At 40.3% G+C, this 26,755-nt stretch overlaps 2 protein-coding genes and 1 long non-coding RNA gene across 3 annotated transcripts in view; 2 read left to right on the top strand and 1 right to left on the bottom strand.

The window, feature by feature from the left end:
- REEP5 (receptor accessory protein 5) overlaps window positions 1-6,504 on the top strand; it is a 40,003-nt gene extending 33,499 nt beyond the window's left edge. Inside the window, exon 5 of the mRNA XM_003981201.5 lies at window positions 4,134-6,504. Within this exon, the coding sequence (XP_003981250.1) occupies window positions 4,134-4,183 (50 nt within the window). The 3' untranslated portion in view covers window positions 4,184-6,504. The remainder of the gene's footprint in view (window positions 1-4,133) is intronic.
- Window positions 6,505-13,217: 6,713 nt separating this feature from the next.
- SRP19 (signal recognition particle 19) lies at window positions 13,218-19,178 on the bottom strand. Its single transcript, XM_003981198.5, has 5 exons — window positions 19,025-19,178; window positions 18,310-18,385; window positions 15,576-15,647; window positions 15,336-15,447; window positions 13,218-13,755 (listed from the first exon to the last, which is right to left on the bottom strand). Exons 1-5 carry the CDS (start codon window positions 19,063-19,065, stop codon window positions 13,622-13,624), a joined length of 435 nt encoding a protein of 144 aa, XP_003981247.1. The 5' UTR covers window positions 19,066-19,178; the 3' UTR covers window positions 13,218-13,621.
- A 92-nt stretch (window positions 19,179-19,270) lies between these two features.
- Window positions 19,271-26,496, top strand: LOC109502685. Its single transcript, XR_002161446.3, has 3 exons — window positions 19,271-19,562; window positions 19,702-19,810; window positions 26,425-26,496. It is a non-coding gene; the product is annotated as an uncharacterized LOC109502685 (long non-coding RNA).
- The last annotated feature ends 259 nt before the right edge of the window (window positions 26,497-26,755 follow it).

Below are 26,755 nucleotides of genomic sequence, written 5' to 3'. Positions count from 1 at the left end.
TGAATCAGACTTGAAAGAAACCATGGGGAAGAATGCTCTTGATAGAACTGCATGTTTAAACTGGAGGCAGGAGCAGTATGGGTGGAAGGGAATGATCTAGAGGAAGAGAAGAAGGAGATAAGGTCAGAGAGGTTGGGGAGTGGAGGCTGGAAGACCGATCAGGTAAGGCCTTATAGGCTTTTGTAGAGGCTTTGGCTTTAACTCTGTGAGGTGGGGTGCTGTTGGAGAGTTTTGAGCAGAGGAGCAACATATCCACCCTGTGTTTAACAGGCCACTGTGTTAAGAATAGACTGAAGGGGGATGGGGAAGAAATCAGGAGACCAGTTATAAGGTGTTTGCAGTGATCCGGCTGGAGAGGACGATGGTGGCTTGGCTCATAGTAGTAGCAGTAGGAGGCGAGAAGTCATTGGATTCTTGATATGTATATTTTAAATGTTTATTTATTTCTGAGAGTGTGGGGAAGGGGCAGAGAGAGAGGGACAGAGAGAATCCCAGGCAGGCTCTGCACTGTCAGCATAGAGCCTGTTGTGGGGCACGACCCCACAAACCATGAAATCACAACCTGAGCCAAAATCAAGAGTCCGTTGCTTAACCGACTGAGTCACCAAGGAGCCCCAGGATTCTTGATATATTTTGAAGGTAGAACCAATAGGATTTGCTTATGGACCAGGCATGGAACATGAGAGAGGAGTCATGCATAAAGCCAAACTTTTTAGCCAGAACACATGGAAGGAAAGAATTGTTGTAGAGATGGGGAAGACTAGATAGAGCAGGTTTAGAGGGGAAAATAAGGAATTCAGTTCTGGACATAACTTTGAAGTGTCTATTAGGTACCTACATGGAGTAGTCAGGCAGCTAGTTGGATATATATGTTGAGAATTCAGAGACAGGTTTGGGCTAGAGATATACATTTGGGGGTCACCAGCAGGATAGTAATCATGGGACTAGGTGAGATTATTAAGTGAGTGAACGTAGTTAGAAAGATGAGGTCTGAGGCGGTGGCCCCCAATGTTTAGAGATTGGGGAGATGGGGAGCAACTGATAAAGTGGACTGATAAGGAGCAGTCAGTTGTGGTAGCAAGAAAACCATGTGACTGATGTCCTTGAGGCCAAGTAAAGAAAGTTTCAAAGTGGGGAGTAGTCCATTGTGTCACCTGCTGCAGACACAGGTCAAGTTAGGTAACGAGTGAAAACTGACCATTACACTTGGTGGTGAGGAAGGCACTAGTGATCTTGACAGAACAGTTTATGGAGTGGTGGGACCCAAATGCTGATTGAAATGGATTTGAGAGATGGGAAGCAAGGCTGAGAGAATGTAGGTCTTTTGGGAAATTTCCTGCAAAAAGGAGAAGACTGTGGCTGCACCTGGAAGAAGGAACTAGGGTCCTAAGGATGTGCTTTTTTTTCTTTTTCCTAAAGTAGAAGGAACAAAATATGTCTGAAAATTTTGATTGGGGAATGATCCAGAAGAGAGCAAAAAGTGGGTATGAGTGAGGGAAGAGCTTCTGGAGCTCCATCCCCAATTAGACCAGAAGAGATGGGAACCAGAGTAGGAACAGGACTGGTCATGGGGCACAGAGGTTGAGAACACGAGTAGAGATGCTGGCAGGTGAGTGCCTGTGATGGTGGGTGCCTACAGAAGGGACTTTCCCACTGCTTCCCATTTCTCAGTGAAGTAGGAAGGTCAGCGGAGAGAGGATGGGGAAGATGGTGATAGAAAGAGATGGTATGAAATAGGTACCTAGGACTGGGGTCAGCAGACGTTTTCTGTGAAGGGTCAGATAATAAATGTTATTTTTTGTGGGCCATCAGCTCTTGCTTGGGACTCTCAGCTCTGCCACTCTAGTGTGAAAGCAGCCCAGATGAGTAACCAGTGAGTGTGACCGTCGGTTGCTGGCCACTCCAGGACCGTGGGAGAGTGGACGGACTGGGGCAGTGCCACGTGACTGTCAGGAGTATTACAGGCTCATTTGAAGTTGTGTCAGTGAACTTAAAGTGAGGCCAGTTGACACACTTAGCTCCGCAGCTGCAGAGCAGGTGGGGCTCTGTGCCAAGGCCAACTGAGTAAAGAACCATGAAGTGAGAGAGGGACCAGGGAGTGCTTAGTGTCTGATGGTGGAACTTCAACTGGCCAAGGAGGGAAGGGACGGTGGAAAAGGTGGTGGGGGAGGACTCTGAATCAGTAGAACAGAGGGCGTGTGCTGCACAGCTGGGCGTGGTGGGGGAGAGTGGGATGCTGGACACTGAGATTATACAGGGACTGCGGTCACAGGTAGTGATGAGGATCGTGGAATGAGTGCCTGGGGTTGGGAGAGAGGTGGGGGTTGGTAGGATGGAGCGTAAAGGTTATTGGAGGGGACAGCCGAGAGGCCAGGATACTGGCAAAATACTGAAATCACCAATAACTAAAATAAGTTTGGAGTTAAAATCTTAAAGAAATGAGGCAGCATAACCCAAGAGTCTGAGATGACTGGAAAAAGAAAGGCTGGTAGCAGATATAATCTGATGCCATGAGATTCTGAACGTGGCAATGGAGAACAAAGACAGCTTACCAAACCCTCCAGACCCACTCGTACTAGGGTCAAGGAAGAAAGAAAAAATAGCCACTACCTGAGAAAGCAGTGTTCTCAAGAGACAGCCAGATTTCTGTAAAAGCAAGAAGGTGAAAGAAACTTTCGGAGAGATGGATGGGGATAGAAGAGGTTTTGCTGATGACTGGGTCTTGAGTTCCAGAGGGCACAGAAAGGGTTTTATAAATTGGACAAAAGTAGTGAGGGATGCAGACTTACCATTTTGTTTGGAGAGCTCTGTGGTAATTAGAAAGTGGGAGAGGAGAACTGACCTGACCACTGGGCCAGTAAGATCCCCAAGACAGCTCTCCAGCAGTGTGGATATGTTCTCCCTATTGCCCTTCACACACTCCTCTCTCCACTGGACTTCTCTCCCAGGCATACAGCTCCAGTCTACTTGGATTCCTTTTTCTACAGTTTTAAGTGTTTTCTGACTTGTAGCCTTCATGTCCTCCCACCTGGGGATTGCCAGTTTCCTTTTAAGAAGTTTCCTTCCTGTTCCTTGCCTCAGCCAAAGCAGCAACCTCTGGCGATGTCACTTCTGTCTAGTTCACTCACATTGCTTAGACCCTTGGTTCTTAGATGTCAATACTCTAAAATCCAATTTTACTTTGATACATTGCTAAACGGGAGTGTAAGAATGAAAATAAATTAGGAGGAACTTGCATGCTGACTCATTTTAGACTTCAAAACTTCTGGATTCCTCAGGAAGTAAATTTTTACAATGGGCTAGTTAAGAAAGAGGCTGCAATTTCTGGTTAACTGTTCAGCAACTTTAAGTGAAGGGAGAACAGCCCTCGGGCAGCTGGTGAACAAGGAAGGACTGGCAGTGCTTCACCCTGGGCCCCATCAAAAACAGGTGCACTTTGTGGATTCTCCCAGGAGGCCTTGGAGTCTTCCATAACACCCCCATCCCTCATCTCACACTCCACACTAGTTCTTACAGCATATTCCATGTCGCTTGGTAATTAGGAAGAGGAAGGCTTAGTCTCCCACAGATACAAGAATATTTTCTTGATGAGTGTAGTATCTTGCCACCAACTCAAACACTTAGAGGGAAATGGTGGCACAATGAAGAGAATATAAAGGTGTATAAATATTCCATCATTTCTGAGGTGTAGGAAGGAGGAATTTCTGTGATTTTTTTTTTTTTTTGTCACCATGGGATAGATGACCTAGTTGTCATCAGACTGAGACATAGTCAAATTAAACAGGTGAGCACCCAGACACAAACAAGAATTTCTTGCTTGTACAGAGGAGCACTACATGCCCAGGGAATCCCTGCTTCTTGTGACACCTGAAGGAGGGTAGACGGCTTAGAGGAGACGGTTACTGTACAGGGTTAGGCTAGACGACCTTAAAGAAATATGCTAGGGTACTCAGGATCTGTGCTCTGAAGAGGTCTCTCTCTGGTCCACTTCCTGGAAACTCTCTCAGCCCTGCCACAAACCTCAGTGTGTTCTCATCTGGATATGAGTCATCCAAGTTGCTATCTAGTCACTACATTAGGCACAGAGCTGGCATTACAAATAGTCTTGACACAGTTTTCTTCCCTCCTAACAGCCAAGAAAGCAGCAGTGAATTTACTTGGTGAAGAAAAGAAGAGCACCTAACTGCTGACTGGATGAGACCTTTCTGCCCTCTCTGTACCTGCCTATTAGCGCTTGATGTTATATTAGGGACTGTGGTATAATCATTTTAATAATGTTGCCTTGGAAACATTTTTGATATATTAAAAAAAGGAATGTGTGTTTTTTTGGTTTCTTTTGCTTACTTTTACTGTCTATATACATAGGGGGCATTTAAATTTAATGCAATGGGCAGCGTCCAAATTTTTGGAAAATATATTTTGCCTCTGGGAAGGAAAAGACATGTGTTACCATCCTGTAGGAAATAGAAACTTGAAATTCTATATCCCACAGGCTTTGTACTTCAACAGGCTCTCTCTGCATGCATTTTCTCTGTACTTCTATTTTAGGATACTCTTTAAGGTTCTACTTCATGTAATGTACAATTTTGTATGAGATGTTTTTAATGTATTTGTGCATACATATGTGTAGGGAAATGTTACTGTCTGACTGTGACATGTATAATGCTCACAGGGAGCGCCTGCCAAAAGCTGAAGGTTCCAGTGTGCTGGTGTGATCTGTTAAATAATATCTCAGAAAATTAAAAAAACAAATACTGATATTTCCAGTGAATAGTTAAGTGATAAATGAAGTTGGGTGGGGGTTGGCCTGGTTGTTTCGCTAACTTTGTAGCAGCTGAATACCAGAATAGATGTGTAAAGCAGTCACTTTGGTGATAGATGGGGAAATGTACACACACACACCAATAATACACAGCTACCAACTTCCTGTAGAACTAGTAATGTCTTGTGGCCTTTAAAAAAAAGCTGATTATAAACTTTAGATTTGTCTGTTTTAAGATGCTATAACGGAAACCATTCCTGGTTTCTTCTTCAAAGCTTGGTAATATGTTGGTTTAGTCTTGTTTCTTTACTAGTCTTTTTTTTTTTTTTTTTGAAACTAGCCTAAGGAACCTCTAGACTTTCCCACCTCTGATTACAGGTATGTTCTTGTTTCTGTCATTAGCAGCTACATGCTAATGATGACACCAGGCTCTTAGACCAAGGCTGGGAGAATGAAAGGATGATCTAACCTATATAATCCAGTTGACAGTGAAGTCAAACTGCTTTCACCTTCTTTCTCTGGCCTTTAAAGTCAAACAAACAAGAGGCCTCCCTGGTTTAAATTTCAGTCATTTGTGGTCCATTTAAATGCCTTCATCTTTATACTCTGTTTTGATAAATTGCAGATAACCACATAGTTTAAGTACAGAACAAAAATTTAACATTAAGGTTTCTGGTTTGATCTGCCAACTCACAGGAACTTCAAAAACTGAGCATCCTTCTGAATTAGACTACACTGACCAAACAAAACCAATTATAACAAAACAAGTTTAATTATCCCGTCTGTAAAATACTTTTTAAGGCAAAAAGGAGATAATTAGCTCTCCTTTGGATAACAGGTAAGATCATAATGAAATCTCCTGATGTAAAAAATACCAAAGATATCAAAAATTAGGGACAATATCAGCTAAATATTATAATATGGATCACATTATTTATTTTTTTCCTGTAAGACAGTGGTAATCATAAGGCATCTTACTAAACTTACCTTAAAGGAAAAAAAAACTTAGAAAATAAGCAATTAATTATCAGCAGAAAATCAAGCCTTAGATTAAAAAAAAAAAAAAAGTTCCTCCAGGAGTACTGAAGTTCCTTTCCCCATAATAAAGTACACTTTTCTTGGTGGCAGAAGAATGAAAATTAGCAACTTCTAGCATACAGAATATATAATCAGGTTGTCAGCATGTAGAATATATAACTTTCAGTATACAAAATACCAGGCAAGAGGGGGAAGCATAAAAGTTACTATTGCTCATAACTACTTACAGGCTGATACCAGTTTAAAAACTGCTATAGTAAGAAAATATATTCTGAATGCAATTATTTTGTCCTTACAGCTTTTTCCTGCAGTGCATTCTGTAAGAAATTTAAGTTCCTGTTTTTGGCAAAGTGTACATACTAATGACAGAAGTTAATGAGTTGAGCAATTGTGTCTGTTTAAATTTCCCAGATAACATACCGCCATGGCTAGAGTATTTGAAAAACTAATTGAGCCTGTGTCTGGCTAGAAGACAAGCATTTATGTGTACATGAATGGTGTTTCAGGGGTAAAATCAAAGAATCTCCCCAACAGTTCCCTTACTTGAAAGCTTTCAGATCAACAGTTACTGCTACTCTGGGGAAAGTTTTCTATCCATAGCCTGAAGAAAATGAGCATAGCCATTAAATAAGTTATCACCCATCCAGAAGATGTGATATATTAAATGGAAATGGATGTAAATAAACTTCTGTTATCTCACTGAACTGTTATGTTTCATTTTATTTTCTGGGGCTTAAGAGAATCTAGAATCATTTAAGCAATATCTGAAGTAAAATGCAGGTAAATGAACCTTAAACACTGCTGTTCATTAACCCCATTCTTTACCTGGCCTGTAGTCACCCCCTGGTGGTTACTACCTGTCAGAGGAAAAACTCCCAAAGGAAAACAACCGTGAAAAGCTTTTAGCAATAATTAGCACTAGATTTAAAAGAAACCTAAGTTGCTTTCTACTGCATATTTCGTTACACCCAGTCTCCTAGAAGTTGGTTGCCTGTAAGTACATTTTGATGTAGCAAACACTTCCTGCATGTGCCTGCAAATTACTCTATACTTAAGAAGAGACCAAGGAAGGAGGAACTTGAGAATTTTATCAAAAATGTCTGCTTCTGGGGGGCGCCTGGGTGGCTCAGTCGGTTAAGCGTCCGACTTCAGCTCAAGTCACGATCTCACGGTCCGTGAGTTCGAGCCCCGCGTCGGGCTCTGGGCTGATGGCTCAGAGCCTGGAGCCTGCTTCCGATTCTGTGTCTCCCTCTCTCTCTGCCCCTCCCCCGTTCATGCTCTCTCTCTCTCTCTCAAAAATAAATAAACGTTAACAAAAAAAAAAAAAAATTAAAAAAAAAATGCTTCTGGAGGTCATGCTTTGGTCAGCTTTGTCTTCCACATCTGCTTTTACATGTCTGTATGTCTAGAATCATGGTGTCTAGAGTGAGAGTTCACATCCTGAGCCATCAGATGATATTAAGTTATATGTAGTACGGTAGGAAAGTAATTATGTTTGAGAATGACCTTCATTAAATCTTTTTCTGGCTCTTTATTACAATATTAGCTTATAAAATCTATAATATACATCTCATAGAGTATTAAGAATAAGAAGTTTCTTTGGTTAGATCAGTTGGTTTTCAAACTTCAGTGTACATTGGAATTTCTCTGCAGGGGAGGGGATTGTTCTAACAGATTGCTGGTCCCATCCAGAGTTTCTGATTCAGTAGGTCTGGGGTGGAACTGAAAAATTTGCATTTCCAATAAATCCCCAGGTAATGCCGATGGTCCAGAAACCACACTTTGAGATAAAACCATCGGGTTAGACAAACGCTACCTCTACACTTAGTATACAGTGGTTTTTAGATCTGACTGCATATTACAATCACCTGAGCAGCTTTCCAAAAATGCTGGTATCTCCCTCCACTACCAGAAATTCTGGTATCTACTGTGATACCTAGGTGCCAGTATGCTTTTAAAACTCTAGGGTGATTCTAACATGTAGCCAGTGTTAAGAACTTGTAGAAACTACTACTGGGGTTAAGAATCCCAAGGTCTGCAGTTTACCTTCACTCATATTGGTTCACCAGGTCTGTGTTTCCTAATGTTGCTACAACACATTGCCACAAATTTAGTGGCTCAAAACAGTATAAATTTAGCAGCTTACAGTTCTGGAGATCAGACATCCAAAAGGGTCTGCATTCCTTCTGGAGACTAGGGGAGAATCCATTTCCTTGCTTCTTTCAGCTAGAAGCTGCTTGCATTCATTGGCTTGGGACCCCTTAGCACTCTAGCTTCTACTTCCCTTTTATAAAGATCCTTCAGATTACAGTGGGCCCACCTGGATAACCACTACTTTCTCCAGCTGAAGATTCCTAATCACACCTGCAAGGCCTTTTGCCATATGAAGTAATATTCACAAGGGGTTTTTTTTGGTGGGAGAACACCACATTATTCTGCCTACCACACCTAATCTCTTTGGTATAGACATTTCATTATAGGGTGCCTGCATGGCTCAGCTGGTTGAGCATGATTCTTGATTTTGGCTCAGGTCATGATTTCACAGTTCGTGAGCTCAAGCCCTGCATCCTGCTCTGCTCTGGGAGCACGGAGCCTGCTTGGGATTCTCTCCCTGCCTCTCTCTCTGCCCCTCTCCCACTCGCACTTGGTTTCTCTCTCTCTCTCTCTCTCTCTCTCTCTCTCAAAATAAACAAACATTAAAAATTTTTTCATTATAGGGGCACCTGGGTGGCTCAGTTGGTTAAGCATCCGAATCTTGGGTTTCAGCTCAGGTCATGATCTTGCGGTTTGCAGGTCAGCCAGGCTCTGCACTGACAGTGTAGATCCTGCTTGGGATTCTCTCTCTCCCTCCATCTCTCTCTGACCCTCCCCTGCTTTTACTCTCTCTCAAAATAAATAATAAACATTAAGAAAAAATTTTTTTCATTATAAAGTCACCCGCAATATCAAAATAACCACAAAGAACAATCTTAATGTTGTGAGGGAACTAAAAATTTAAAAAAAGGAATAGTGAAAAAACACCTTATCATCTTTCAGGTGAAAGAGATTGTCCTCCAGAGATAGTAAAAGGATTTCTGGAGTGGGGAGGACACAGGCAGAGTCAAGGGAGGGAAGTTGTAATAAAAACTGGATTGACTCAATGGTAAGACCCATTTCCCCCACTCCAACTTCTCCCACTGGACGCCCAGGTCTTTATCCTCCTGGGAGCTTGTTGGACTCTAGGAAACAGGTCAGTCTAAGAAAAAACATTTCTGATCTTGGAAATTTCCCCTAAAAGAACATCTCACCCAGATATCCCTTTAGTAAAATTCAGTCTGCAAACCTTTCTTATGTGCTCAGAACTTCTAATCAGCTTTTTGGTTTGTCACTCAAAAAGCCATCAATCTACAACCAAAAAACCCTGGTCTAAGGAAAGCCACTTAATATGACAGGGATCAAAATAAAAACCACAACCACCGCCAACGAAATGAAATCGAAAACAAAAGAATATAAAGCATACCCCCTGAGAACAAAATGCTAGAAAAAGGAAATATTCAGATAACAAGAAAGCTTGAAGAAGCTGAAAATATAAGAAAAATGAACAGTTCAATAGAGGGGTTGGAAGACAGAGCTGAGGAATTGTAGGAAATAGAATATAAAGACAAAGAAATGGAAATAAGAGGAAAAAAAGATGAGAAAATTTGTGAGCTAGTCCAGCACATCTAACATCCAAATAAGGAGTTCCAAGATCAGAAAGAATTCCACTGATGAAATTTTCAAGAAAATTCCCAGAACTGAAAGACACAAGTTTCCAGATTGAAAGGCCCATTAGGTAGGTACCCAGCACAATAGACAAAAAAGTCCAAAGCCACACTATTGTGATATTTTAGAATACCGAGATGTTGTGAGTTTCTTTTTTTTTTTTAATTTTTTTTTAACGTTTATTTATTTTTGAGACAGAGAGAGACAGAGCATGAACGGGGGAGGGGCAGAGAGAGAGGGAGACACAGAATCGGAAGCAGGCTCCAGGCTCTGAGCCATCAGCCCAGAGCCCGACGCGGGGCTCGAACTCACGGACTGCGAGATCGTGACCTGAGCTGAAGTCGGACGCTCAACCGACTGAGCCACCCAGGCGCCCCAAGATGTTGTGAGTTTCAACAAGAAAAATGTGAGTCACAAAAGATCATTAACTAGAATGACTCGGACTTCCCTTCAGCTAAAACATTAGTCAGAAGACCACGATGCAATGTCCTTGAACTTCTGAAATAAAATGACTTTCGATTCTAATTCTACACTCAGCCAAACTGTGTGAGGGTACAATGACATGCAATGCCTAAGAACATTTACCTCCCTTGCATTTTTCCCAGAAGATGGGCTACAAACAAGGACGTAACCCAAGACAGAATGCACAGGATTCCATAATACAGGATGCCCAAAACAGCAAAGCAGTGAAGCAGGTCACTCTGGATGCAGAGTGAAGCTGTGCACTAGGCCTAAAGGGTAACCAGTAGAGATTAGAACCAGGTAAAATGCTCCAGAAAAAACTTCTTTAAAAAGATGAATTAAACGGACATGTACAAACTCTTTAAAAGGATATTTTTTGACAGCTGATACTGTGTGGTTGAGTTAGTGATAAATATTTAAAAAACTAATAATTAGATCTATGGAAAACACAAATCCAGAAAACAAAAATAACAATAGCATACTTCAGTGTTTCTCACTGTAATGTGCATAAGAATCCCTTGGGGACCTTTTAATTCTGGGCTAGGGCCAAAGATTTTGCATTTTTCACAATTTCCCAGGAGAGACCAGTGCTGCTGGACCCCTGACCACACATTTGAGTAGCAAAGTATTGCATGGTTCAGCTATGAATGGAATACAGGATAGTAATGTGAACTCTGAATACTGATTAAAGTTATGAAATAGAGTGGTAGGAGGGAGGGATAGGAAGCATACACTGGGGGGTAAAACTAAATCGTTTTCTTCAACAGAAGTTAATGCCTAAAAAACAAATGGGTGCCTGGGTGGCTCAGTCTGTTAAGCATCCGACTTTGGCTCAGGTCATGATCTCATGGCTCATAGGTTCGAGCCCCACATCAGGCTCTGTGCTGACAGCTCAGAGCCTGGAGCCTGTTTCAGATTCTGTCTCCCTCTCTCTCTGCTCCTCCCCTGCTCATGCTCTGTCTCTCTCAAAAAGAAACATTAAAAAAATAAAAATAAATAGAAAACACACAAAAACTAGCTGGCTCTTTACATTATCTATTATATTGATAACAATAAAGTCCTTAAAAAGTGGCCAAAGGATGTGAACATAACTCACTGAAATAAATACAAATGGCATTTCAACATAAAAATACATGCTCAGTGTTACTCATTAGAAAAGACTGTATTTTTTACTTGATTGGCAAAGAAAAGTTCAATTATGCACTGACTGCAACAATGTGAAAAGTTCAATTATGCACTGATTGCCGCATTACAGAAAGAGTCCTGAAACCTTTCTGACAATCCCTATTGCCCCATAACCCAAATAATTTTAGACTCTGGTCATCTTTCTGTGACAAATCTTTTTTTTTTTTTTTTTTTTTTTTAGTTTATTTTGAGAAAGACAGAGACAGTGTAAGCAGGGAGGGGCAGAGAGGGAGAGAGAGAGCATTGCCAGCTGCAGAACCCGACGTGGGGTTCAAACCCCAAACTGTGAGCTCATGACCTGCACTGAAACCAAGAGTCAACACTTAAGCCGACTGAGCCACCCAGGCACCCCTGTGACAAATCTTTTAAGTTGACTGCCCCAATATCCAGTCTCCACTTTCTTCCTTGGCTGACTCCATTTTCATGACTCAAAAAGCTATATAGTCACTTTCCTAGCCTCTCTTGCAGTTCAAGATGGACATGAGCCACAGTTCTTGACAATGAGACTTAAATGAAAGTTGGCTGGGAGGGATTTTGAGAAATCTTTAGCTTTCCTAAAGCAGGAATAAAAGTGTCTGGCACAGCTAGGTTTTCATTCTGCCTTGAAATCTGATGTTCCATCAGCCCTTTTATAAGCTTGAGACAACAAGCTGTTAGAAACATGCCATGGATAGTGGAATGGGAAGATATGAGGGCATCACTGAGCAGCTGAACCAACACCTGTAATACCTTTGGATTTTATGTTATTCCAAAAAAAGTAACTCCTGCTTATGTTTCTCATTGTTTTGTTACATAAACACATTCCTAAGTAATAGATCTTCCCAGAGGGCTACTCTGAATCTTGTTTTGCATAGACTGCCCCAATATTTATTTGTAAATCAAATATATAAACTGCTATACTATTATGTTCACTATAAAATGTATGAACAACAGAAATTATTAAAGAGAGAAAAGAGTAAAAATTTGAATACTTCTTCCTACACACCCATGGATCACCTTCCTACAGCCTAGGTGTGTAAGTCCATTTAAAACTCTGAAACTCTGGATTCACTTATTTTGTCATCAAGGGGAATTTTTTATCTCAAGCAATAAAAACAATGAAAATGGGATTTACTGGAAGAATATAAAGTATAGTTTACAGAATTCACAGAAGAGCCAAAACAGGCCTCAAGAACAGGACTTAGGATAACTCAAATCTGTAGACCATCAAATATCTTAGCTTCCATCATCAACTATAATGTCTGTGTTTCTACTCCAGATTTAAATTCCTGAAAAATAAACCATTGGTCTGACTTGGGTCATACCCTGTGGTATGTCCTATAATTAATAGCCCTTCCAGAAGCATATGGAGTCAGAGAAGACAGTTCCCCAAAGGATGCTCAGACAAAAACAAATGGCTGGATAGTGATTCTCTTAAATCTTACACAAAATTACCACTTTCAGAAATAGTGCTTTGGAATAAAGTCAGAATCACCAATCCAATTTAGTGTTTTGAGAAAAAGTATATCTCAAGGTGTTAAAGCATAGGCAATAACATTAACTCCAATTAAAATAACGTTCTGGGGCACCTGGGTGGCTCGGTCGGTTAAGCATCTGACTTCAGCTCAGGTTATAGTCTCGTGGTTCATGAATTCAAGCCCCGCATTGGGCTCTGTGCTGACAGCTCAGAGCCTGGAGCCTGTTTCAGATTCTGTCTCCCTCTCTCTCTATCCCTCCCCCACTCACACTGTTTCTGTCTCTCAAAAATGAATAAATGTTAAAAAAAAATATTTTTAAATAAATAAATAATGTTCTGAAGCCTATAAAATAAGCAAATCTAAAGCTTAAACTCCAGGATTTTCCATGTCAAAAAACTAGTAACTGAACACTCGATGACAATTGATTAAAATGATCTGTAGACTAGCTGTTCATAAACGTCCAAGAGGATGTAGCCATTTTCTTCTAGTTTTAAGCTCACACTAAGACTCATTTTATTCTCTTTAATTACCTCTTCTACTAGCATTAGTTCATAGGCAAAAGCTATTAAAAGTCAGTTTCAAATTTTATTTCACTAACTTAAAAGTTGAAGAAAATGTGTATTTCAAATCTTTAATTAAACTCATTATCTGAAACATGTTACACACAGGACAGATACAGAATTTCAAGTAACTGATGGTAGAATCCATTGTCCACTTAAAAATAAGCTTCTTTCTTCCACAAAAACTCTCCATTGAAAGGCAAAGAAATTTTCTTTTGTACTGTGTAAGAGCTAGATGCAAACTTCTGATGTAAATTTATTTCATTGTCAGCTCTGATGCTGAAGCTGGGAGGCACAAATGTCCATAGTTTGATTAAATGATGCAAACAAAAAGCTTCTGTTTCTCTTAGATATAAATTAGAAGCCTTCGTTCACGTCTCTCACAGTAGTACCACATACTTGATTCTCATCCCCGATCACTTCTTCTTCTTTCCTTTCCCTTTTTTACTTCCCTCTCCTTGCTGAAGACTTTGGTCACCACCTCCTGTTTTTTGTGTCCTTGTTTTTAGTTTAGGTATCATTTCCGCTGCATACAACATTACTGACTTACCTAGGAACCAGAAGTTAGGCTTAGTGTACAACTTAAGGAATAAGACATAAAAGCTCATTAACTTCAAATTAATCATAAAGGTCAACAAATTGTCACATCAGGAGAATGACAAGGATTAAAAAAAAAAAAAGTATGAAGACATGACTTGCTCAAGTGGGAGCCTTTCCTAGAGAAAAGGTTCTAAGAACTACAATGAAATATTTAAGTGAACAAAATAAAAATTTAAAACATAAATTTTGGTCTTGGCTCTAGTAACTGACTTCAAGATCAAAGGAGAATTAATCTAAATACGAAAACTGGGAAACAGAATGAAGACATCATTGTTATCTTAAGCTACAGAAACACAGGGCTGCTTAATTTTGTGAATGTCATCAAGCTACAAAAGATGTCATTCATATGCCCAGATGATTTATGCCTGCAGGTACCCTCTCTGTGCACCAAATAACTCTTCAGGCTCTAGTAGCTACTTTCAATACACTAAGCTCCTCATTTTTTCTCTCTTTTTACTTTCTAACTATTTTCTTGCTAGAAACAGGGAGAAAAATGTTTTCAATTTTTTACTTATATTTTACTTACTGGTGAAGTCAAAAGTTTTTTGTTTTTTTTATCTTTTAAGAGATAGTAAAGGAAGATGTCAAACCGAAGAAGAAATACACTGGAATATACTACCTGTTACTCTGGAGTCACAATCTTGTTTCCAGAAATATCTACTAACCTGGACAGGTTTTAGCATAGAAAAACCAACCTATGTTAACTAAACTAAAAACAATTTAGTTGCCAGCTTGGGATTATTGTGACAAGAAGGGAATTAATAGCTCCATTTAAAAAATTATAGTTTTTAGAAATGAAGAATTCAGAAAAGAATCATGTGTAAAAAAAAAAAATTCATCTTCCCCAAACTCAGAATTAATATTTTGGGATACTGATATCCAATTGTGTTTGATTACTGTTGTTGTCTAAGAAATAAAATAAGAGATAATGCTACAGTCTTCTCTGACCACCATCCCTGTGTCCCCACTCCCTGCTCACCATTAGGTTAATTACTATTTTAAGACTGGGGTTTTCTTACAGTCCACTTAAAATACATTTACATATATAATAATCAATAAGCAATAAGACATATATATCAATAAACAGTAATATTTTGTATTTAAATGTACCTACGTGGTACCACACTATGCATTTCTCTTGCTTCTTTCACTTAGTATGGCTTTTTAGATTAGTTTTAGAAATTATTACCAGGCCCCAGAGCCTCTAGGATCTGAAATGGCATAAACATCTGACCATTCAATAATTCTACACTATTAACTTGGGAATAATGATGGACTTGCAGAGGTTCATAAAATGTTCACAAAACAAATTTTTTGGAGAAACAAACAGGCTTCATCACATTCTCAGAGGTCCTTAACTTAGGAGAAGTTAGAACCACTGTTTTCCTCTCTTTAGCAGTAGTCCTTTTCTAAATTAATCTGTAGAATGCCAATTATGATTTTTACCTTTCAAAAGGTCAGTTTTAGAACCTGTTTTGCAGAGTACAGGAATAAGCTGTCCCCAAACTTTGTTTATTCAGAAAAGCTTACGTGATGGAAACTGTACGAGACAGAGGCTGCCATCTTCCTGTTTGAGCTGGACCCGGACTCGGCCCCTGTACTGAACATCACGATTCCATTCTCTAGAGTACATTTTATTTTTCTAATGTGAAAAGGCAAAACAAAAACAAAAACAAAAACAAAACAAAACACAAAAAAACAGGCTTTAAGAAAGTTATTACATCAATGAGATTGAGTAGGAAAAATAGTGAAGAAAGAAACACCTCTTACCTCAAGGAATACATTAAGTCCAACTGCTGAGCACACATCTTGAATCTCAGTAGCTGTAGGATTTTCAACAGCCTGAACAGTTAAAACAAAAACACTAAACAGCTTACCGTAAGTGGCTACTGCTGTATTGTTGGGTGAATCATTTCAAATACTACAATCACAATACCTATCAAAACCTTAGGTCTCCTTTTCATTAGGTACAGTTTTTTGCATTGTAATTTTAAAAACTCCTGGGAATAGCACTGATTCATACTTGTGTGTCCATCCCCTTCCAACAGAACATGAACTTCACAAAGGCAAGTACTGTTTTATCACTATATTCCCAAGTTATCTGGTATGAGGCTTGGAGCATAGTAAGTGCTAAATGAATACTGATTAAACAACTATTATAGGTAACAACCGTTTTAGAAAATGGTTTGGTAGCGTCCACTAAAGCTAAACATATGCATTCTTCATGGATGGGCAATTCCACTTCTAGTATATATCCATGAAAAATGCAAAACATGTTCCCTAAAAGACAAGCTAAAGAATGTTGACAGTAGTAGTATGTGTAATAGCCCCAAACTAGAAGCAACCCAATTATCCATCAACAGTAGAATAGACTGTGGTATATTTATACACTTCAACACTACAGAGCAGTGGTTTTCAGTAAGGTAATTTTTCCCCTCTGATATTTACAATGCTAGGAGACATTTTTAATTGTCACAGGAGTCAGGCAAGGCACTGGTATCTGGTGGGTAGAGGCCAAACATGCTGCTAAAAAACCTAAAATGCACAGAACAGCCCCCACACAAGAATGATCTGGCTCAAAATGTCAGTGGTGCTGTTGTTGAGAAACCCTGCTACAGGGCAGTGAAAATTAACAAACTACAATAAAAAACGTAAATAAATTTCTTAAGCTTAAAGTTCAGTGAAAAAAGACAGACACAAAAGTACATAGTGTATGTAATGCCATTTAAATAAAATTTAAAGGGACGCCTGGATGGCTTGGTTGGAAGAGCATGCGACTCTTGATCTTGGGGTTGTGAGTTGAAGCCCCACGCTGGGTGCAGGGATTACTTTAAAATAAAATTTAAAAGGGCGCCTGGGTGGGTCAGTCGGTTAAGCTTCCGACTTCAGCTCAGGTCATGACCTCGCAGTTGTGGGTTCGAGCCCCGCATTGGGCTCTGTGCTGACAGCTCAGAGCCTGGAGCCTGCTTCGGATTCTGTGTCTCCCTCTCTCTCTGACCCACCCCGTTCATGCTCTGTCTCTGTCTCAAAAATAAAGAAAAACATTTAAAAAATAATAATAAATAAAATAAAATTTAAAAAATAAAGTTTAAAAACAAAATTAATATATTGTGCTGGAAGTCAGGACAGTGGTTATCCTTGTGAGTATGAGGAGGGGGCAGTGACTGTGAGGAGACAAAAGAATCTTCCTAGGTGCTGAAAATGCTTTCTTTTTTTAATTTGGGTGCTTGGTTACCCATGTGTGTACTCAGTCTGTGAAAATTAATCAAGATATACACTTAAGACTTATCTATATTTCTGTATGTATCCTATATGTCAATAAAGTTAAAAACCAGTTATTCTCCAAGTTATGTGAGACCCTGCTACCAGAGGCCTCTGTCACATTGGCTTGATGTCAGGCATTATCCTGAATCAGGGCTTTGGTATAGTCTCTTTTACTCTGGGGCAGCAAAGCAGACCTTCCTTTACACATATCTAAACAACAAAATGGGAAATATTAAATAACACAAAAATAATGCATCGCTTCAGGTCACTTCCTTGAATCTGTCATTAGATTACAAAACATAAACAGGGCTTTGGGGCGCCTGGCTCAGTTGATTAAGTGTCCCACACTTAATTTCGGCTCTGGTCATGATATCATGGTTTCATGAGATCGAGCCCATCCTCGGGCTCTGCACTGACAACATGGAGCCTGCTTGGGATTCTCCCTCTCCCTGCTTCTCCACCCCTACTCCGCTTACTCTGTCTCAAAAATAAACAAACATGAAAAAGTAAAACCTAAACAAGGGAAAAATCCTATTTTTAACAGCTGCAACACCCTACTTTTTAAAAGTATTACACTTTACCCCTATAAAAAAAAAAAGATAATGGACATAAACTATAAAACTCAACACATCTAAATTCTCTACAAGTCTTTTTACTTTTTTTTTTAAATTAAAAAAATTTTTTAAAATGTTTATTTATTTTTGAGACAGAGAGAGACAGAGCATGAACAGGGGAGGGTCAGAGAAACAGACACAGAATCTGAAACAGGCTCCAGGCTCTGAGCTGTCAGCTCAGAGCCTGACGTGGGGCTCGATCTCACGGACCGCGAGATCATGACCTGAGCCGAAGTCAGATGCTTAACCGACTGAGCCACCCAGGCGCCCCTCTGCAAGTCTTTTTTAAAAACGCAGTTGCATTCTGGACATATTATACAATAATGTAAGCTTGGTTTCCTTTATTAAGGGCAAGGTTTTCACAATCTTGGTTTAAAAACCAGTAACAACATACAAACCCTACCCCCACCCATCCTCTTTCAAGCACAGGCTCATGAAGAACCATTTAAAAAATCCCCCCAGCTAGGAATTAGAGCCTTTCTGGTTTCACCACTGTTAAGCGCCTCAATTCTTGGCAGCTGTTCACTTCAGGTCCTACACAATACAGTCCAGTAAAAGAAGCCCTTGCAGCCCTAACAGTACAACCTCTCAGAGCCCCTCAAGTACCGAGGTGGCAGCCCATTTACCTTGCTTATGGGGATTCGCCTCCCCTCCGCGATGGTCTTCTTGTTATTTAAATAAGCGGGATAGATACAAATGAATCTGTCACAGAAGGAAGCACAGCTAGTATCAGCAGAGCAGTATTTCCAAAAACTCATTCATTCTTTCATCACCAACAGGACTGCCAGCATACCTGTTATTTACTTAGTAGTTTTTCTTTAAATTGTCTCCCTTTTACTTAACTTACCTAAAAAGTAAACTTTCGTTTACTATTTAGAAAACACCACTTGCCGGAGAAGGTTTAAAACCAAACTAAACCAATGCCTTCACTGTTCAGTTAGCTACAGCTGCCTAGAGAACTTCCCGAGGGTGGGGCCTGCTGTCACACAGAAACTACGGCACCAGAGGTTTTAAAAGACTGTGAAGAACCTGAACGAACCTTCCTGAACGTAACAAGAAAACAGATTTGTCACTTGTGAGTCTGTTACTCAATGTCTGCCCACGTCGCACCCAAGGTCCTTTGTCTCAGGTACAGGCAGACACTGAGCTACCCAGAGTCGGAATTTCGAGGACCTACGAAGAGCCTGGCGCTGCTGGCCTCCCAGAGGAACCGACACCCGAGGAGCGGCCCGGAGCCTGCGGCCGGAGCCCAGCTCCCCGCCGCTAGCCCTTCTCGGGGGTGGGGAGGGTGGCGCAACACCCGCGGGCTCGCGGCAAGCCCTTCCCTTTCTCAGGACCCACCTGTCCTGGTCGGCCGGGGACCGTGCAGCAGCGCAAGCCATCTTTGCCCAGGCCCACACAGCGCCCGCCCACGGCCTCCGGGCAGAAAGCCTGCCGGTATCCGGCTCTGAGATTTCCCAGGCGACTCCGTTTTCCGGCGGAAGTCCAGCCCACCTGCCCGCCTACGCTTCCGCGGTTGTTCAGCTATCATTTGTTCCGGCATCTGTCGCTCTGCACTAACGTATGTAGTTTCTGACGTGGCGTTAGCACCTCTCTTATCGCGAGAGGATCCACGAACGCTTCGAATTCCTTCTCTTGTCAAAACCCGAAGTTTTAGAACCTTACGCTGTCGCTAAAATGGGGTTAATATTTTACGCTCCTTCACATCCAGTTTCACACTGAGTTTGAATGGTGTTAGCTACCCCCACCCTTAGGTGAAGGCTGTATACCGCGAGTGATCTGTCTACACAGATCCGAGTAGGCGAGGAAATGCCTCTTATGTTTAATCTTGATCTGCTCCTGGACCCCACAGCTTGCTTGTTTCCAACTTGGCAAATACGTATGTTTATAGTGGTGAAACAAGATAAATTACTGTTTCAATAAGACGTCTAAATGTTAAGAATTTGACTATACACCTTTTTAAACTACTGAAAAACACCTTCTACCTTACAATTCATTATATTTTTTGCATACCTTAGGTTAATTGCAAAGCACTATTTCAGCATTTCCGTTCTTCAACTAAACACACCTTCATTCCTATTCTAGTAGCTGCTGTTTAGTCCACACCAACAAAGGCACTTTTCAAAGGTAAGTATTCTTTATTACAGATCAAACAAACAAACAAAAATCCTCCCCAAAGCTTGAGTCTCATTGAAGTTAGTTAATGGCCATTCAGGCTAATGATGGCTGAGCATAATGCCCATCTGGTCCTTCTGGAAGCCCCTGACTTTTCTCCACCCCCTCAATTCCTGCCTCTCAATCTTCCTTGTAGTTTCGCAGTACCGGATTAGTTTGGTGCTGATGTAAATACATCAGTCTTACTTCTTTCTTGAAGTGTACGTGATTCCTGTAAAAAGAGCTTCATGCAATGTGACCAACAAAACACAACAGGGATGAAATGAATCCAAGCTTTAAAATATCTACTTTGCCTGTTTTAAGATTTATTTTCATACTTTAGTTGCATCATGAAAACTCAAATACTTTTCAGAAAATCAATATTTTATACATCATATGGGAAAAATGGGACATGAACAAGGTAGCCTGAGGTTTAATACATACAGTAGCCTACTCACCATAGGGTTTTCTTAGACCTATGTAAATACTTGCAGACAAAAAAGCCCAATATTAAAATTGGTTATGTTTCCTGGTTCCTAAACACTAAGGGAGTTAATGATGGAGCTGATATTTTTGAGTGCCATTCTGTGCTAGATCCATAACTTCTATTTAACTCTACACTACAGTTGAAATATCTTACAAGCAGGTTGGTTTAAAGGAGGATGAAGTTGCATGTGGAAAATTGTGAAAATGACGAATAGGGCTTTAGAGATTGATGGCACTAGTTTTCAAATCTAATTTTTTTAAATAAAGTTTATTTATTTCGAGAGGGAAAGGAAGCGTGAGTGGGAGAGGGAGAGAGAGAATCCCAAGCAGACTCTGCACTCCCAGTGGAGAGCCTGACATAGGGCTCGAACCTACGAACCCAGAGATCATGACCTGAGCCAAAGTCCAATGCTTAACCAACTGAACCATCCAGGCGCCTCTCAAATCTAATTCTTATCAAACTGTCTTCCTTTTCCTTATTTATATGTGCCACTAAATTCAACCTGTCAGCCTTGGTTGAGGCTACTGGGTAGGGATGGGGTTCACAAAGGTGGAAAGAGAAGACCAAGATGGGCAAGAGAAATTTTCCTAAAATAGTTGGGAAGAATTGAAAGCAGGAAGAAGGGATTGAAGAAGAGATATGATATATATGTGTGCATGGACAGGAGGGTACTGGTAGATATGTAAGATGATCTGTGAGCTTTGACAGGAATGTGATTAGGGGAAGAATTGGTGGATTACATGATATCTGTGCTACAAATCACTGGATGGCTTCTATTGCATTCAACAAGGACATTTTGAGAAGCTACTATGTGCCAGCTACTTTAAGAAGTGTTAGGGATACAGATAAAAATAATAAAATAGCTCTTGCTCGAATTTCTCACAGCTCTAAGGGGTGAGACTGTTAAGCATACAGGTATACCAGGGCCATCCCAGCCTGCACTGAGTCAATGAGAAAACTCAGGCCAGCCTGGCTAACTAACGGATGGTCTGTTTCACTTGTCTATTACAATGTAACAAAACACTCTAAAAGTTAGTGCTTTAAGAGAACAGTGTATCCAGGGCACCTGGGTGGCTCAGTTGATTCAGCGTCTGACCTGCTCAGGTCATGATCTTGCGGTTTGTGAGTTCGAGCCCCATGTTGGGCTCTGTGCTGACAGCTCGGAGACTGGAACCTGCTTCAGATTCTGTGTCTCCCTCTCTCTCTGCCCCTCCCCTGCTCACGCTCTGTCTCTGTCTCTCAATAATAAATAAATGTTAAAAAAAATTAAAAGAACAATGTATTTCCTCACAAAACTGTAGTTTGGGTAGAGCTTAGCTGGAACAGCTGATCTCTGTTCCACATGGCATCTGCTGGAGATAGAAAGTCCCAAATGACTTCTTTACTCCTATATCTCTGCCTCGCTGGTATGGTTGAATCAGCTGAAGGGTTGCTGGTACCTTCCTTTTCCTGTGGTGTAGTATCTCCATATGGCTAGGCTGAAATTTGATAAAGCCTCTCTCCTTGACCAAACTTCTTTAGATAGGCTCCTCTGAGCTCTTGTCTTGACTGGCCTTGACCTTGTCCCGTGTTTTTTTTTTTGTTGTTTTTTGTGTTTTTTTTGCCTGTCTATCCCAGTTTTAGCAAGAATGCTGCTAAGTTAAATGTATCAGTCAGGGTTCTCCCAAGAGACAGAACTGTAAGATATATAGAGATATATGAGATTATTATAGGAATTGGCCCACACCATGGAGGCTGAGATATGCCACAATATGCTATCTGCAAGCTTGGAGAACGAGGAAAGCTGATGGTATAAATCAGCCTGAATCCAAAAGCCTGAGAACCAGGATTGCTGATGGTGTAAGTCCCAGTTAGAATATCTGAGAAACGAGATCAGATATCGGAGGACAGGAGATGGAAGTCCCAGTTCAAGAAAAGAGAGAGAAAATGTGCCATTTCTCCCCTTTTTTTGTTCTATTTGGACTCTCAACAGATTAGATGATGCCTGCCCATATTGGTGGAGGCAGATATTTTTTACTCAGTCCTCTGATTTGAATGCTAATCTCTTCCGAAACATATTCACAGACACACCCTGCAATGTTTTAACAGCTATGTGGGTATCCCTTAGCCCAGTTAATTTGTCACAGAAAATTAACCATCAAAGTAAGTATGTTGAGCACCCCCCTACTCTTGTTATCTGATCACCCTCAATATCTGATCAAATTCCTCATTCCCATCTCTGATAGTCCTTGGCCTGTCTTCAACAAGAATTTACCCTTAGAAATTTTCCATCTACTGAGGCCCTTACTCTGCCCTTTGGTTATAAATCTCCAACTGTCTTTGCTGCATTTGGAGTTGAACTGATCTCTCTCCTCTAGTCCAGTATCCCTATTGCAGTAGCCTTGAAGTCTTCCTTACCATTTTAACAAGTGTCAGAATAACTTTTTTCTTTAACAACTGCCTCATAGCATGGTAGCTTCAGGGCTTCTTACCTAGTGGCTAGCTTCCTGCCGATGGCACAGTAGAAACTACCAGGCCTTTATAATGTCTGGTCTTGTAACTTCTTCCACATTTTATTGGTCAAAGCAGTCACAGGGCCAGCTCAGTAATAGATTCCCACATTGCAAAAAAGCATGTGGGATGGCAGATACTGTGCCATCTTTGAAAATATTATCTACCATCGTGTCAGAAGTTAATTTCTTTAAACAAATTTTTTTTTAATATTTATTTATTTTTGAGAGAGAGAAAGAGAGAGAGACACACAGACAGAGTGTGAGCCGGGGAGGGGCAGCGAGAAAGAGGGAGACAGAATCTGAAGCAGGCTCCAGGTTGTGAGCTGTCAGCACAGAGCCCAATGCTGGGCTCAAACAGCGAGACCATGACTGAAGTCGGTTGCTTAGCTGACTGAGCCACCCCAGAAATCAATTTCTAAAGAACACAGAATCTGCCCTAGGATAACTAAAAGTTAAGTTCACCAACCTGACCTAACGAAAGAGCTTTCAGTCAGGGGGAAAACACAGAGCACAACATGGTGTTTATGAGTAAGAGTTGCTTACATGCCACATCCAGTCTCTGTTGGATTCATATCTATATCTTGGGATGGGAGGGTAGACTAGAGGCAAAATCTTTTTTATAATAAAACTGTTTCATTAAAAATCCTTTATGGCATTTGAACACAAGCACTCTTATGGGAAAATGTTGATACTGAGTGGTAGATAGGTGCTCTTTTCATTTCTAGAGGAACATAATGCAATGTCTGGGCACCAGGAACTCCTGACAGTACAATCCCCATGTAGGCACCACTAAGAGTCTGGTGTCTGATGGAGAGGGCCATTTTAATAGATATGGTTGATCTGAAGTTGGTGTTCAAGCCATAGTATGGCTTTGTCTCTGCCCCTGCAAAGTGAGAGAAAGGAGATGACGGGAAAGCAGCAATCAGGACCGAGATGACATGAGAACATGTATTGAACTGAAGACTGGAGATCACTAAGATTCAATATTAAAAGACAGACTTGTGGGAAAAAGACACGAAACTGGACTATGCCAGTATAATTTCTTTATTTCAAGGATAAGAACAAAACCCTACAATCACTAAGTTAGGAAATAAGAGTTATGTATAATGTAAACAAAACTCAGACTGATATTTGAACTTCTTAGCCACAGTAAACATTAGAATTTTTTTTTGTTTTGCTTTTAATAAGTTTATTTATTTTGAGAGAAAGAGTGTGAGCAGGGGAGGGCCAGAGAGAGAGGAGGAGAGAGAATCCCAAGCAGGCTCCACACTGTCAGCACAGAGCCTGACATGGGGCTTGAACTCATGAACTGTGAGATCATGACCTGAGCTGAAATGAAGAGTTGGACTCTTAACTGACTGAGCCACCCAGGCACCCCAAACATAAGTTTTTTGAGGAAAAAGAATTGGGACCCGAATTATCCTTTGTGTGACAGCAAAAGAAAACAACTTTAAACGAGCAAGGATTTAGAAAGTATATCCTTAACTTAGCTTTTCTGGAAAAAAGGAACTATTTAAGGACATAGTCCAGTTAAGGCAAATCATATTCACATGAAGAATTGAAGATAGTGAAAGGCATGTAATACAGAGGAAACAGTGGTGAAAACTTACATCTAATTTATACTTAAATTCAAATAAATATTGATAGTGTGATGGTGAAGCCAGTTGCAATTGTTATGAAAAGATTCTGAAAAATAAAAATCAATGAGTACATTAATACTGGAACAGAGATTTTGCAAAGAACTTAGGGTTGCAACTGAAGTAACGTATCTCAGTTTCTAAAATCATTTTAACTGCTGCATCATCAAGGTTTTCATATGACCCTGACTTCTCATTTTGCTGCCTCCTCTTCCCTTTTGTCCTCTCCTATCTTTACTCCTCAGCCCCCACCCCACCCCCCGCCATTGCCTGGGTACCCCGAGAATCCCAAGATCTTGCCTCTCATAAGCAAATCTGTTAAATTTTCTCTAACCCTCCCTCCAGGCTTGGCTTTATAGATCCCAAACCCATGAAGGTCCTCAGCTATAGAAAAGGACCGCTGAGAGCCTTCCTTTAACAAGGTCCACCCTGTCTGGAAGGAAGTTGTGGTTTTAAATAAAAACAGCTCCCTTTGTTTTGTATAGACCACGTCACCTGTCAAACACTGAGTCTCACTTGTTTTCATCGTTTTTTTATTTTCTATTTGTAATTTCATACATTTGATACTAAATCATTTGAAATTTAAAGAAAGTCATGAGTGATACTAATCTCCTTTTCATTATATTTGCTACCTTTTATCCAGAACTATACTGTCTGACATAAATTTGCATTAACTACTTTCTTTACATTTGCCTGTGCAAGTGTGGTTGTACTTGTAGTTTTATCCATTCTGGATCATTTTAGTGTGTCTTTTATTCATGGCATATAGTTGGAGGACTTTTTTACTTGACTTCAATCTGAGAATAATTATTATATTTGTTTAATCCATTTATCATTTGGTACTGTTCTGTCATTTTATGCTTCTTTGTGGCTAATTCTCCCCTATGTCTCCCATTCCTTGATCTTGTTCAAGTGTTCTTAGTTGTTGTCTTTGGCTAGTGGTTTGGGCGGAAATTTTAATTTTTTAACATTGAGGTTACCATTAAACTAAAAAATTGACTTTGTATTTTTCTAAGTTAAAAGTAAAATAGGATCTATTGACACTGCCTACATAAAACTAGAAATTTAGCATGCTTTTATGTCTTCTCTACCTTGCAACTCGTTTCCCAATTTGGGTTAGAATAATCTGGAATTTAATGTTTAAATTATTAAACATTTCATCTTTTCAGTTTTATGTGGACATTAACACTGAGATTTATTATCACTGTGGATTAGCATTATCAGATTAACTACAATTATTAACACATTTATTCAGCTTGAAAAGTTTTATTGCTCAAATTTTGTTTCCTTAACACTTTTCCATTTGTTTTAATTGTTGGGGCAGCAGGAATACTATGGCAAAACATCTCATGGTTTCTAGTTGCCCAATGCTTTCAAAGTGCCCCTCATGGATTTGGAGAGTTCATGTTTTATGAATCCAGCTTCCTCAATGGAGAAAACAAAACTTGAGCTCCCAGACTCTATACATAGCCCCATAGCTCCCAGACTCTATACGTAACCTCTGCTAATCATGTCCACTCCAGCAAGACTTCAGTCCGCAAATGAGCAGCGTGAGGAAGATGTACCACATGTAATCTTGTTTTACAGTGGGTATGGTGTCAGATGGTTCTGGCGTTTAGGGGAAGCAAGTGGATCTTTACTGAAGCAGTTTCACAGATGGTTGGGTATCTTTTCTGCTGTGGGGCTTCTGAGAATGATTTTCTGGCCCTCATACAGATCCTGTGAGCTACCTAGCATTCGTTAAATGAACGTCTTATCTTTTAGAGGTCTTGTTAACAGCTGTAAGGATCCTAAGTGATACAAGTATTTCAGATAAATTAAATGTTAATTCGGCTGGTTTCAAAATTCTTAGGTAATATTCCCATTCCCTTCCAAATACTGCACATATTATTCTATTGTTTTTTTCTTTTTTGGCATTTAGCATTGCAGAGAAATGTTACCAATCTAATTTTTTCTTTTTCTTTTTTGTAGGCAGCCTATTCCTCTCTCCTCACAAATGTTTTTTAGAGTTTTCTCTATCTTTGAAATTAAAAAAAACTAAGGTATGTCTAAATGTGGTTTTCTGCTATTTTCAAGTTAACTCAGCCTAATGCTACAAGATATTTCAGTTCTAGCACTCAGTCACCAACCAGAAATTTCCTTTGTGACTCTTATTTCAAATTGATTGGCTCAGTTCCCCGCCCCCCCCCTCCCCCCACCCCTTAAGCCAGGCAAGTCTTTGGTCACTAGCTGGTTGATGATGAGTCTCTCCTGGGGCAAGTATCCACCTCTGGTACAAATAGCCATGGTCAGGGTACATGGG

The sequence above is a fragment of the Felis catus genome, chromosome A1 (genome assembly GCF_018350175.1).
Source record: "Felis catus isolate Fca126 chromosome A1, F.catus_Fca126_mat1.0, whole genome shotgun sequence".
NCBI classification, from domain to species: Eukaryota; Metazoa; Chordata; class Mammalia; order Carnivora; family Felidae; genus Felis; species Felis catus.
This window is presented reverse-complemented; position numbering and strand designations above follow the sequence as displayed.